This window comes from Boleophthalmus pectinirostris, unplaced genomic scaffold, assembly GCF_026225935.1.
Source record: "Boleophthalmus pectinirostris isolate CB_2022bp ecotype Guang Dong unplaced genomic scaffold, ASM2622593v1 HiC_scaffold_17, whole genome shotgun sequence".
In the NCBI taxonomy this organism is placed as follows: Eukaryota; Metazoa; Chordata; class Actinopteri; order Gobiiformes; family Gobiidae; genus Boleophthalmus; species Boleophthalmus pectinirostris.
The window spans coordinates 14368958-14383594 of NW_026571115.1; the positions used below are offsets into that span (position 1 = coordinate 14368958).

At 36.2% G+C, this 14637-nt stretch overlaps 1 protein-coding gene across 1 annotated transcript in view; it reads right to left on the reverse strand.

Moving 5' to 3' along the window:
- Positions 1-7369: 7369 nt before the first annotated feature.
- Positions 7370-14637, reverse strand: part of srcin1a (SRC kinase signaling inhibitor 1a) — a 120037-nt gene continuing 112769 nt past the window's right edge. Inside the window, exon 22 of the mRNA XM_055152720.1 lies at positions 7370-7497. Coding sequence (XP_055008695.1) covers positions 7492-7497 — 6 coding nt within the window. The 3' untranslated portion in view covers positions 7370-7491. The remainder of the gene's footprint in view (positions 7498-14637) is intronic.

Genomic DNA, 14637 nt, shown 5'->3' on the forward strand with positions numbered 1-14637 from the left:
TTAGAATTTTCTACAGTATATAATATTTATATATATCTTATTTATCTTCATGGAAATATAGAGAAACAGAAACATTTGTAATTGAATACATACAGAAAAACTAATGCCACTGAGGAATTTCTCCACTGAGACAAGAAGGTGGCTGATTCCCCCCACAGGAAAGTTACATGTTACATAATGCAGCATAAGTGATATGTTATTTATCATAAGACCTTTTCAGCATTTTGGAAATGCAGTAATTATTCTATTTAAAGGTCCGAAATTATGCAAACTTAACTCTAGTATTCGCAAAAGTCAAGTCATCAAAAACATACCTTGAGTTGTGTTTTGTTTCATTCACACAACCCTTTATTATTAGTTTGTCAACATCTCCAGTGCTCTTTTCCACCTTGTAATGTCACAAAGCAGTAGTTTTCAAGTTAACAGCTACCTTTAATCTTTAGTTCAGTAGAGACAGGCAATTCCAGGTGAAGGTGTATGAGGTTTAAAATCTTATATTTGTGCAGCATGTGTGTTAAACGTGTGAATGAAACAAAACAACTCCATGTAGGTTTTGATGAGGAAACACCATATAACAGAAAATACTGTAATAGGGGCCTTTTGACAAGTTTCAATGGACACAATAATTACCATATTAATTACAAAAAGTCAACACAGGGAGTAAGTGTTGCATTGTTGTGACATGCCCTATTTCAAAATAAACACTGCATTTAGTGGTCTAATTAAATGAGGGTCGGACAAGAGACAGTGTACAAGAGAGCTGCACTTTATTGGACACACAATCACAGCAATTATGTACAAAAGGAGGCAGGATCGCCTGCCTACCATTTTCTCACAGGGGAACACACAGCGCACAGAATATCATGGCATCCACACTGATAAATTAGTATCTCCATTAGTATCAGTAGTAGGCTTTTTAAATCCATATATCATATTATAATAGATCTATTTTCTTGTATTATTTCTTATTTCACACTACTCTACAAATAGGTGTCACTTTATGGATAGGAGCGTCTCTGCTAGTATCCTTCTCATCTGTCATCACAACATCACAGTAAGACAACATGCCTTTAACAGATACCAAAAATTAGCAACTTCCATTTGTAAAACTTCCAACGTAAAATCCTTCTTTTGGGAAAAACATGAAGACAACAATTTTATCGACTGCACCGTGCGTTTGCTTGATACTAAACATGCATTATTTTGTATTATATACCGCTGTAACCATTGTTGAGTTTAGTAACAAAACATATTCTTTTTGAACAATTTGTTGCTAAGAATCCGCTTGGCCTATTTACATTTAGTCAATTTGTGGTTTCACTATAGTTTTGAAGAGTTTGGTACACCCACACATTCATGTAAAAATCTCATTTACATACTAAATTATGCTGTTATAAAAAGAAGGGGTTTAATCTATGTAGTTTCATTGTCTTGACGTTACCGTATGAGTAAAATGAACAACCTTTAAAATCCTTTCTGAATACACAATCCTCGTCCACTCGTGTACACATGCAAACAAGACAAAATAAAGCCAAAAACTCAATAGGAATAGTAAGGCCCTATTCCAGAAGCCTATGCATTTCACAGTAGGAATCACAATGTTATTAACCAAATTCGGAGTCAAACAAAAAGGATGAAATACAGTTGAAGTATCTCCAGAAATGTTAATTGTGAAGCTGTATTCCCTAAATGAAACATACTATAAATAAAACAAAATAAAAAATGAAATTATATATTACAAAGGCTGTTATTTATACATCATAAACATATAAAAAATGGTTATGCTAGTGAATAAATAATTTTAAAATGCCATACATCTCTCAATGAATTAAAAAAGGAAACATCTGTACAAAATGGTCACTAATATATAAAACTGAAGAGATGATGACATTTACATCATATAATTATTTCATCTATAGGCCTATATTTATATATATATACTTATATCACACATTTCTTCACAATTAGAATATCATACACAAACATCTCACTTAAGATATATTCATAAATGTAGACTTCTTCTTGTTTGAGTTCAAGTTTTGAGTTTTTTCTGATTGCACAAGGCGTCTCAAACCAACGGCCATGTTGGAATCACAGCTATAACACTATAACCGTTGTCATGGAAATCACTGCAGAGGGGGCACTGGGGCGGTAGGGTGAGCAGCCAAGCAAGAGTCGATTCTCCTCAGTGTGAACCAAACGCAACTTCAGCTGAGAAAGTTCTGGATTTGGGGTCTATAACAGCATGAGTAAGTGAATTTCTTCCTTTACACTTGATTCAATATGAAAACCGGGGCTTGAACCTGCCCGAAGGAGCTCCACAAAACTGAGCTAAAACCACTCTGTAAGTCAAGTGAGGCTGGAGAAATGTTGCAATGAATGTGGAAATTACGACCTCCTCTTTGGATAAAACTCTGCCTATAAAATGATTACAAAGTCTCCATCAACTTCTAAGGCAGAAATCTTAGAGGCTTAAGGTAAAATATGAACGCAGGTCCATTTAAACAGACAGACACTGGTAACACTTCAAAATAACTCCCCACTATAAGCAACAATCAATATATATAATTAATAATCTTAGTAATATGTTTTTCACTTTTAGTTTTTTCATGACATCAAAACATGCAGGGACTAGCATCATGATTTTGGTGTGTGTTTCAGATGCCCTTCCTGTTCCAATCAGGTCCGTTTATCCACTTTTAATTGCTAACTACTATATGGCCATTGTGATATTGCAATAGAGGCTTTGCACCGTCACGTGTCCCCCATGGCAACGGTAACTACGCCGCCATGACACTGGGCACGCTATGTCATTGACGTCAGTAGCATCGGAGACACATGGGTTTTGTTGTGTATTTTGTTGTTCTAGACGGTCTGAAAGGGATAAAATTATTAGTTTCTTCACTGTTCCTCTGGAAATTACTCATCAGGAGCTCAAACAAGGGAATTATCGAAAAAAAGACAGGAATTATGGCTAGAGAACATAAACCGCGAAGAGATTTCCTATGGTACCATCAAGACACACTCACGTCACTTTCATCAAGGTATTTGCTATTTAAATTGTTTTATAGCTTATTTAATGAGAGAAGCACATTTACTGAACAAAAATTTAAAAAGAAAACATTTGCAGTGTGAGTGGCAGTAGAAACTGTATCTTCCAACGCACGAATAAACATGTCACTCATCGCAGGACCCATGTTTTCTTCATTGCTTTGCTTATCCACAACTATGTCTTCTAGAATTAATCGCTTTTTGCGAGCGGATCTTTCTAACATTCACGAGGATCTTTTCATGGCCGATTCTGGCCAAGGTTCGGCTCACAGGGCTCTTTGACTCGTGTGCCATGTTGATCATAGGAGCCCAATGTGGGTTGATTGAATCGAAAACTAGTGCGGGTTTTCCTGTACAAATTAATGAAATTTTAGTTCAGTAAATGTGCTTCTCTCATTAAATAAGCTATGAAACAATTTAAATAGCAAATACCTTGATGAAACTTAGGGTGTCTTGATGGTACCATTGGAAATCTCTTTGCGGTTTATTTTTCCTAGTCATAATCCACGTCTTTTTTGCGATAATTCCCTTGTTTGAGCTCCTGATGAGTAATTTCCAGAGGAACAGTGAAGAAACTAATCGTTTTATCCCTTTCAGAGCGGCTAGAACAACCAAATACACAACAAAACCTGCCCATGTTTCTCCAAAGCTACTGAAGTCAATGATATAACGTGCCCGGTGTCATGGCGGCGTAGGTACCGTTGCCATGGGGGACACGTGATGGTGCAAAGCCTCTATAGTATAAATAACTAGTTTGTTCATAGTGATTTTATGCTCTAATTTGGGCCAGTCCCAGGCCTGGTTAAGTCAAGTTTCATTTCATAAACCAAAATAATATGCAATTCCTTCCTTGTATATAAAGAGGGAAATGACCAATCAAAAATCTAAATAATAAAAACAATATAGTATAGAGCTATAGTGGGTGTTACTCAAATATTTAAAGTAGCTGTAGCTGATAAACGAGAATGCTAAGTATGTATTGCACACTGCTAAATGTTGTCCCTATAATACCTGGAAGTTACAACTTACCAACAAAGACAACTCAAGGTGAAAGGGACTGCAGAAAGAAAAACAACACACTTACACCTCCTTTAAAATCTGTGATACCATCCGATCATCTTTGGGTCTTTCTTTCTAGTACTCTCTACGGACACGAGACAAGTACAAGATCACCTTTATAAAATAGCCTTAAAACACTTTCCCCAGACTGCTCCTGTGTTACCTACTCAAACACAAACCATTTTTCTCAAGTTTTGATCTCACAAAGAATTGATCTAACAGTCAATCTGGCAAAAACTCAAAATAATAAATTATAGTGTCAATGGTTGATCATGCAAGACTGTTCCTTTCCCCGGTGGGCAGCAAAACCAAGGACAAAGAGGTGATACTGTGCTGAAATAATCAATGGAAAAACGCTTATGTCCCATCAGGAGGAGAGGGGAAGTTGGGGTATCCAATATATTGAATGTGCTCGAGAATCATCTGTGGATATTTTGTGCTTAAGTCTCAGTTAACTAGAAATGTAGAAATAGAAGTTGGCCTTGTGTTGAGTCTATTGTGCAGTTTTATTTGTGCAATTTGTACACAGTAGTTATTCATAATATGTGTACAACTGCTAAAGACAACAGGAAAGCAGCTTTATATTAGGGGACTGACTTTAAGCTTATGTTTTGAAATTGCTGATTGATAATTTGCAGCCGGTGTTATCATCATTCCCTGGGGGTGTGACGCTAACACCCCCAGCATGATATAGCTGCAAAGTATCAGTTGTTTAAAATTGTAGCTTCAGTTAAGTGCAGTTTTGTATAGTAAGTTTGAATAGTTGTGTGTGTGGTATGGAGTTCTGTGCAGTCCTTTACCAGGATATTGTGCATAAATTGTGTTTTTGGTTTTGAGTAACTGCTGAATATACTTTCCTGGCAATAATGTCTGCCTTATCTAATTATCAAGAGGCTAATTTGATCACTGTGGAACAGATTGACAGAGATTGACTGTGGTAAACTCTACTTCACTTTAGTAGACTGATCATTTGTTATATTCAGCTTTGTTAGAACATTCTTGGTGTATAGCTTGTCGGCGGTCTAAAAAGTTTGCTGCTCGCTTTGCCAGTGTCGTCTGTGCTTCTGTAAAATCTTGGCGTCACGATTTGGTGAAAGCGTGACTTGGGTTCGTTGCTGTGTGTGTACTCGTGCCGTTGGAGGAAAACTAAATAAAGAGTTTTGAATTTAAGTGCGAAAAAATGTGAGATGCTACTGCAGGAACATCTTGATTGTCATAGTGAACTGTACCAGACATTGTACAGAAATGCACTGTACAGTTCACCGTTTGCATGATATCTTTTGAATAAATATATGTCTTTTGGGTATGTGCTCTCTACTGTGCTTATGAAGTTCATGTCATTGTAATGCTGACAGTCATATAATTCATTATGCTCATTAAGTAGTATTTTGTAACAGAGGCACACACATAAACAACAACCAGGCATAACATTATAACCACTGGCAACAAAATGATCATAGTTACACCTTTAGTGAGTGGGACAATGGTGGAAGATTACGATCATGAGGAGCTAGGTAAATTTCATCACAAATTCCAATATCCAAAGTCTCATACTGCCTTAAAGCACCTGTGCCCGGACTCGGACCATAAATGAAAAAGAACAAACAAAGTCTCTGATTGGATAAGTTGTCTGTCCCTGGCAGATTCAAATGATTCTCTCAACAAATTTAAAATGCAATGGTCGTCCCATTCAGTGTAATTGTTTTCCTCACAAATAGATTCTTACAATAATATACTGCCTAAATGGTTTTCCTAAATGAAAAGAAATAAGTCAGATCCAGGCTCCAAGTGGTAGTTAAAGCTGTATGCTTCTTTTGAGAATTCACTGACCAATAGGACTGCGTTAAATTAAAATGTGCTGAATAACAAAATTACCAATTTGGCAGATCAGATTACCAATAGTTTTTTTTTATCCCGCGTACTACTGCAGCTCGGATAACTAAAGAAGTTAATGCTGGTTTACATAGTATTTGTTGCATAGAGCTCTATAGCAGGCAGGTGGACATAATGTTATACCTGATTGATGCACCACATTTACATAGACAGTAAGTGCTTTGTAAAAATAAAGTGATCATGTAAACTTGTTACACAATGAGTACAAACAGCTGACAAAGTATAGCACCAGTTAAGTTTGAAAGAGAGATGAACAAAAACAAATGAAAAAAAAAAAGTCCACAATCATTTCCTTCATATTTTTTGTCACATTCTGAAAAGTGTTGACATTGTCCTGGACACACAAAAACTGGACTCACTGATGATTATTGCAGCTCTATTTGCTATTGTTTAAGTCACTGTCTATATATTCTAACTACAACACGACCAACCCATCGAGTGAGGGTGTATTTAAAACTGTAAAATCCGTCCAGGGCCCATGGGCTTGTAGCAGGCGGCGATGAGAGGTGGGAGGGGCTCTCATGTGTGCTCTGTATCTGGCAGTATGACGACTGAGTGGGAGAGAAGAAAGGATTCGTCCAAACAGATGATTGTGACTCCATTTTTGTGTATGGTCATTGAATGTTCTTTCAGAAATTTGGAAAAAAAATACTGTTAGTAAGGTACGTAAAAAATTCAGCTGGAAACCAATTTGAATTTTTGGATGAATCAATATTTGAATAGTATTTTTTTTCCAGAGCAATCAGGTCCAAATATAGTTCAGAATTTGTGTTTTTAAGGTAAATCATTTGAAAGTCTTTATTTCTCAAGGTCCTTTGTCACGGTTTCCCTGCCACTTCTTCCACTGAAGTCGAATCTGTCAAGGCGACTGCTTGGTTTGTGGTCCGAGGTGGGCGAGGACGGGGAGAGAGAGGGAGTAGCCGACGTTGGGGAATTGGAGGAGGAAGGTGGAGAGGAGGAAGAGGAGAGACCCAGAGACGAGGCACGCTGCTCCCGAAGTAGACTACGGTGTTGGCGTAGCGTGGAGGAGAGGAGGAGGGCTTCTGCGGTCAGACCCGAAGACGATAAACTGGTAAGGAGGGCCTTCGCTTGGCTGGGGGATATCACAGGACCATCGGGGTACTTCTTTAGGCTCGGAGGGGCAGATAAGCGTCCAGAGAAGATGCCAGATTTCATGCTAGAGAGGTCAATCGTGGCACTGCTGTTGTACGTCCCCAAAGCCTTTATAGAGATACAGTAAGAAGGCAGGATGAAGGCAAAGAAGGTACCAAAAAAGCAGGAAAAAGATCATTCATTGTAGTCGTAGCGGGGGGCATCTCCATTGACAACGGCACATGCCCATGCAAACACATTCACAACACTTTGGGGGGGTTTGGTATTTCGGTTTTGCAGGTGGAGGTCCGAAAGTGAGAGAAATAATGCAAGGAAGTGGATGTAGGTGGCGCTGTTGGTGGACAAAGGGACGACAAGGAGGTTGGACCCGCCCACTCACTGCTGGGACGACCAATGGCAACGGGAGACCAGGTGGGGCGGAAAGGTGGAGGTGTGGAGGGGAGGGGGAGTGACGGAAAGGTGAGACAAAACAAAACAGAGAAGATTTATTAGGTTGATGTCAACATGTGTGAAGCAAGCCAAGTGAAAGGCTATACCATCAACCAATAATAAACATACAATTCTACAGGGAGTACATCGGACTGGTGAAGGCCGTATTTATTTTGAAGCTAATGACTGTAGCTCATTAAAATGCAAAATAAGTAGGCACAGAAACAGCAGTGCAATCCTTGTTGTTATGTTGATTCAAACCATTAGATGGCACTGTTTCTATAGCATTACAAACATGTATATAGTACAGTATGCAGGAATGGCCAAAGTTCTATAATAGTGCACCTAAACGAAAATGAAAAGTGGATTGTACATGTAAAACAAAAAAACTAACTACACTCTAATTAACATAAATAAAGCATGAAAGACTTAATTCATAGATAAAGTGGGTACAGTATAAACCTTTCTATAAGTGGACTGCCATCTGCAAGTTTCTATGGAAATAAAAAGTTAAAACCATACTTTAGAAGATTGTCCTTGGAGATAGATAAATTATATGTCATGCTGTGGAAAATTATAGCCAACAGAACAACATTTCCATGGAAACAAGCAGGAGTACGTCCTCCTCCAGGCCAAATAAGAGTCAGGTATGTGGAGCTGCAAGCCTGCTCACAGTAAGGACGCATGTTTTTCAAGTTTTTCAGTAGAATAAACATAATGAAATGGGGAAAAAAAATTAGTGTATTTTTTAGCAAAAAAGTTACATACTATTGCTTTAAAAATTCTTCAGACTTAGTAAAAACTAATGTCTTAACAACTGTGAAAGGAGTTAACTTATGGAATAGTCTTGACAAAGATAGAAAAGAATCAAGTACAATGACGGCATTTAAAAAATACTTAAAATCAAATGCAATGTGTATGTATGAAAAAGAAAACTAAGTTGTTGTGCATAAAAGTGAAGATTTCTGTTTACAACTGATTAATAATTGTGCCTGAACTGAACTGTTGATGTCTTTTTATACTTTATGAATGAAATAAATAAGCAAATAAATAAAATAAAATAAATAATGAAGAGGTTAGGAATAGGAATCAGGTCTAGGGTATTTATTATGTTGTTACAAAGCCTAAATCATTCTAAATAACAAGTATATGAATTAAACATTGCTCCATGCTAATCAAGACTAGTTAGGTATAATTTATAGTGTGTTAACTATTTCAACAGTCTGTGTTTTAAATGTATTTTAACAATATAATTTTTACATATGCATGAGGCAAATTTATGTTAAAACTATTTGTGCACTTTATAACACTGCGTAAAAATGCACCCTTTCAAACTGTAATCAGCCTGTCAACCTGAAAAGTTACTAAAGAAATCTAACAGGCTTCTACTTTGGCTCAATTTGTGTGAGTTTGTTAAAGATTATAGTGATTAGTTGTGATGAAAGTTGAGCAGGTGCGCGTGTCTAGACTTTTCTAATGGGAGACTCGCTGTGTGCTGCCAGCCGTTCCCCTGGAGAGAAGGCTGTTCCCACTGCCTGAAAACTCCTCCAAAACTAACCCATGCATTTAATCTGTGAGGGCAGGCCAGGAAAGCGTGCCTTAATTTCACATACTCTGAGCTATCTGCCAAATGACTTGAAATCCTCTCCGCTGGTCAATTCTTTATTTATTTTTAAAAACCTTTTCGGTCAGCACCTGTTTCGATGCCAGATGTATTAAAAGGCGAAATGGGAAATAGAAATACTCTTTTGTGGTGTGAAAGTTCTTCATAATGTGCTGTCCTTGATCTATGCCAAAGCAAATGAAAAGTTGTTTTAGCTTTAAACTCTCTTATCATGTTAAGTGATTTGAGGTTTCTACAGGTAAAAATGTGCACAGGATCCCTTTAAATTAATGATATGTAACACAATTATTTCAGCACTTTCAGCAAATTGCTCCATACTTTAGCATGATCTCATAAACTGCTTTTATATTTCTCTTGGTCAGTTATTTTTTTCTTTTTATATTTTGTGTTGTGGTAATTGTGATTATACAGGTCGCGGTATAATCAAACTAAAACATGCAAAATAAAGTGAAGAAGTTCATCTTTATCCTCCAGAAATTAAATGTAAACTGTTGACCTGTTACTGTAATTACTTACTCTCATTAACTTTAAAGGTATTGCGCTAAACTGATTCTTGTGAGTTTTAAGCCATGTTATAATACACACCTGGAGTTGTGTTTGTTTCATTGACACATGTTTAAGCAATCCTTTATCATTAGTTTCTCTACATCTCCAAAGCTCAAAATGCCCTGTTCCATCTTGTGATGTCATGAAGCAGTAGTATTCAAGTTAACAGCGACCTTTTACCTTTGGTTTAGTAGAGATTGGTAATTCCAGGTCTGAAATCATTCAAATGATAAAATATGGTAAGGTATGGAGTGCTTCCTGTCTGAGAGAAAAGCCTAAATATGCAGGGTTTGTGTGCTAAACATGTGTGAATGAAACAAAAAACAACTCCAGGTGTGTTTTTTGATGAGGAAACAACATTATAACATAACATTATAATAGCGTAATATGGGCCTTTTAATTTAAGTTTTATCATTTAGAAATTTGTATTTCGTAACACTGGTCAAATACTAGAATGGTGATCTATTCCATGAAAATGAATGAAGGACTCATTTGTTGTTTAGTCAAGGGGTTAAAATTGTGAATAACTGTAAAATCTTGTGTTTCCACAATTTGAACAGTAGTCATTAACAATAATGGAATATAAAACATAAATAGGCCACGGACTGTTTATGTAAATGTACATAGCTACCCCTCTAGCCGCTGTGTTCCAAATAGGAAGCATGGGGTCATGGGGGTCATTTCGGCTCCATCAACTGAACTGAAAAATTGTAAACCACCTCTCTCTGTAACTACTGCAGTGGGCCTTGTCATTTAGGTCCTAAAATGTTAGTATTAACCCACTCTAAGTGATCCTGGGGTTTTTATTTCACCATTTTATCCATAAATAAATTCCTATTCCTAATATGGAACTTGGCTACAAATTTGCTCTTATAACTGTGAGCCTCATGAGCTTCATTTGACTGGAGCCGAACGTTATGGGTGACGTCCACTTCTTTATACAGTCTGTTTTTAACAGAAAGATTACTGATAAAAGTTTGGGCAATTGAACCCACAGCCTTATTAGTGAGAGACAGACAGGCTAACCACTCTGCCACTGCAATAATCCTTCAGTTCTGTGTTATCTAGTTGTATTTTTCCTCTTCTCTCTGCACAGGTGGGGCTTTTAATTGGTATTGTATGAATAGTGCCACTGAAACCTTCAGATTCCCAAAGACTTCTTACAAAAACGTCCTAGAAATGTCGATCTAAATTTGGCCAGAAGAATAATAAAAAAAAGGACAAAACATCGTCAGGGGGCAACATGAAGGCAAACGCTTGGGTCATGGTGAGCGGGATTGGGGAAAGAAAAGACACTGTTTTTACCTTTAGCTGTTGGCCAAGAAGAGAGGTCACCCAAGGGGGACATGTCTAATATTCAGAACAACACAGAGGCAGCAGGTGTGAGGAGGAAGAAGGGGTGAAGGAGAGGGAAGAATTGTAATTGTGTGAAGGAATTTTGGATGATTATTTTATTTTAGAAGAGCCCAGAATTACTCCCATTATCCCTTTTGGCTGTGTGTTGTTACTGGGATAAGAATATGACCAATTTTGTGTTCAACTACAAATTAAAGGTCCCATATTACACAAAATGGATTCTTGTAAGCTTTAAGCCATGTTAGAATATTGATACCTCACCAAAAACATACCTGTGTTTTGTTTCATTCACACATATTTGAGTAATCCTGTTCCTTTTTAGTCTGACTGCATCTCCAAAGCTCAAAATGCTCTGTTTCACCATCTGATGTCATGAAGTGGTACTTTTTAAGTTAACAGCTACCCTTTACCTTTAGGTCAGTAGAGACTGGCCATTCCAGGGCTGAAATCATCTAAATGATTCTAGTGAAGGTGTATGGAATTTAAAAACACAGTGGAGCACCTCCTGTATTACATCACAAGGTGGAACCAAGTGTTTTCTGTTTGAGAGAAGAACTCAACCTAAATATACAGGATTTGTGTAAGTGAACCAAAGCACAACTCCAGGTATGTTTTTGATGAGGAAACAACATTATGACGTAGATCCAAAAATACTGTAATATGGGCCCTTTAAAGTTCTTGTAAATTAGGAGTTTCATCATTCAGTGAAAGATGAATACCTGCATTATTAGGGTTCCACAAAAAAAAAGTTCTGCTTTGAGATAACAAACATCTAATAATTGTTATAGTAAGCTTGAGTGAGCTGGAAACATTTGTCACAGTGAAGGACAGGAAAACACTGAAAAAACTGCTCTCCATCATGGACACAGAGGAGCTCATTCTCCAACAGGCTCCTACAGATCCACTCAAACACTGAGAAATACAAGACTACATTCATAACATACTCCATACAACTGTACAACAACTCACCCTTATGTAACAGATAAAACTATGTCCTTTCAATATCATCATTTTTGCGCTGTCTTCCATCTGACCTCTTGTATATAGCTGAGATTTCATATTGTATTACTTATTTTTCTATTTTATTTTGACTTGTACATATACATTTATATATATTTGACACCTGTCTCTTCATCTGACATATTTTTTGCTACTTATCTAGAATTTATTATTACCATTTATATTTTTTACTCTTTGTTATTATAAAAAATGTGGTATGTGAGCTACTGTGTCCAAATAATTTCTCTTGTCGATCAGTAAATTTTGTCTAAGTCTAAGTATAAGTCTAAGTATGCAGTCTCAACACTAATAGTTTTTCTTGCTTGTGTCAAAAATCTGTTGCACAAATATCTACCATTAATTCATGTTATTTTTGCTTTGATCTTCTTCTCTGAATTTGGATCAGGTTGATCATCGATATCTCATATCCCAATAGAACCAGTTTTAACATTTAAGATGCTACCGTCTAATTAGTTAAAATATACCCTCAAAGTCAATGCTCATGGTTAAAACATTTGGAAAATAACAGCAAAACTTTCTAATTTCCTCTTACATGTTGTGTGCAAATTGGCCACCTGTCCAATCATTTCAAAAGATAAACTGTAGATAATCAAATCAACAAATCTTTCAGCTGTTTCACTGTAATCAACTGAAAATATTCCCTGGGCTCATCTTCTAAATAACTTTTATTTATTTATTTTTGGTTTGTTTTCCAAGAATAACACTAGTTTGAAACACTTTTTTCCCAGTTTGTCCAACAGCTGTTCACACATATTTTTTAACTTGGATATTGTGCGTCTAACAAAAATATATGCCAGTAGTGATGGCTTTTAAAATACAATGTCCTAATTCTGAGAGTAACGTGGTGACCTATGCTGCATTGACATACTTTTCCCTGTGGCTTTTCAACAAAATGACATTTTGACAATTTTGGCATTTGAGACATTGTGTTTTAAAGGTCCTATATTACACAAAATTGATTCTTGTGAACTTTAAACCATGTTATAATGTTGCTCAACATCGCTGCTCAAAAACATACCCAGAATTGTGCTTGCTTCATTCACACATGTTTGAGTAATCCTCTATCTTTAATCCTTTAGGCTACATCTCCAAAGGTCAAAATGCCCTGTTTCACTTTGTGATGTCATGTTTTCAACAAAAGCTACCTTTTAATCTTTTGTTCAATTTTGGGCAATTCTAGGGCTGAAATCAGCTAAATGATTATAGTGAAGGTGTATGGAGTTTAAAAACACAGTGGAGCACCTCCTGTATTACATCACTAGGTGGAACCAAGTGTTTTCTGTTGGAGAGAACTCAGTGTAAATATGCAGGACTTTTGTGTTAAACATGAGTGATTGAAACAATGATGAGGAAACAATATTATAACATAAATCAGAAAATAGTGTAACATAGTCAAATTTGCGTAATATAGAACATTTAAATAAGATGGACATACATTTTTGTAAATATTGAGCACCCCTAATCTTTACTCATACTTGTGTCTTACCATTAGCCTAAATAGTGCAAGATTCTTCTCACATGAACAGTTACCTCAACCACTCTATGAAATGCCTTTCGTTGCACATTTAAGTATGCGTGTTGGAATATGTCTAGAATGTCAAACTGAAATAATGAGGATAATTCTTCTCTCAATTGACACATGTAGGAATCCACTCCGCTTTCAAATTGCAGGGAATGAAATGGCAGAGAATAAATGAGTGAAAAGTAGAAAAGGGCGAACCTCAGAAAGTGGAAATAAAGGGGGGAAAAAAGACACGTAAGCCAAATGGTGAGGAAAGATATTGAATAATGTGTGAGTGGCAGAGAGTGGAGGGCTGATTATTACATGGCACTGAAGAGATTTGTCCCCATCTTCACGGGGGTGCCTTAAGCTTCATTACACCTGCTGGATCTGGCTCGCTCTCAAGTCCAACCAGTCATTTCAATCTCTATCTCTTCACTGCACAATGTCAGGTATTGGGCTTGGATTGGAGTTTTTGTTAGATTTTGGTAGTCTACGCTTCACTGCCTCTGCTCTTTCAACTTACAGGAGAATGGAGAGTAAAATTATTCCAAAAAGTAGATATAAGAGGTAGTATTTTATGTATTACTTTGATGAAGACTATACAGTAAGAAGTAAGAATTGTGGATTCATGCTATGAACAGTAAGTTGAAAATTAGATGCCATCTATCTGTTTATCAATATATAAATGGTTAGGTATCTCTATTTTGAAGTAGAGTAAATTTATATAAAAATACACTATCAGTCAAAAGCTTGGACACACCCTCTCAGCGAATGTTTTTTTTTTTTTTTTTACCAGATTCTACATTTTAGATACATATGAAAGACCTCAAATATATGAAGCAAGATGTATGGAACTGTATAGTAAAAAATAAATAATATATATATATATATATATATATATATATATATATATATGTATATATATGTATATATATATATATATATATATATATATATATATATATATATATATATATATATATATATATATATATATATATATATATATATATATATATATATGTGTGTGTGTGTGTGTGTG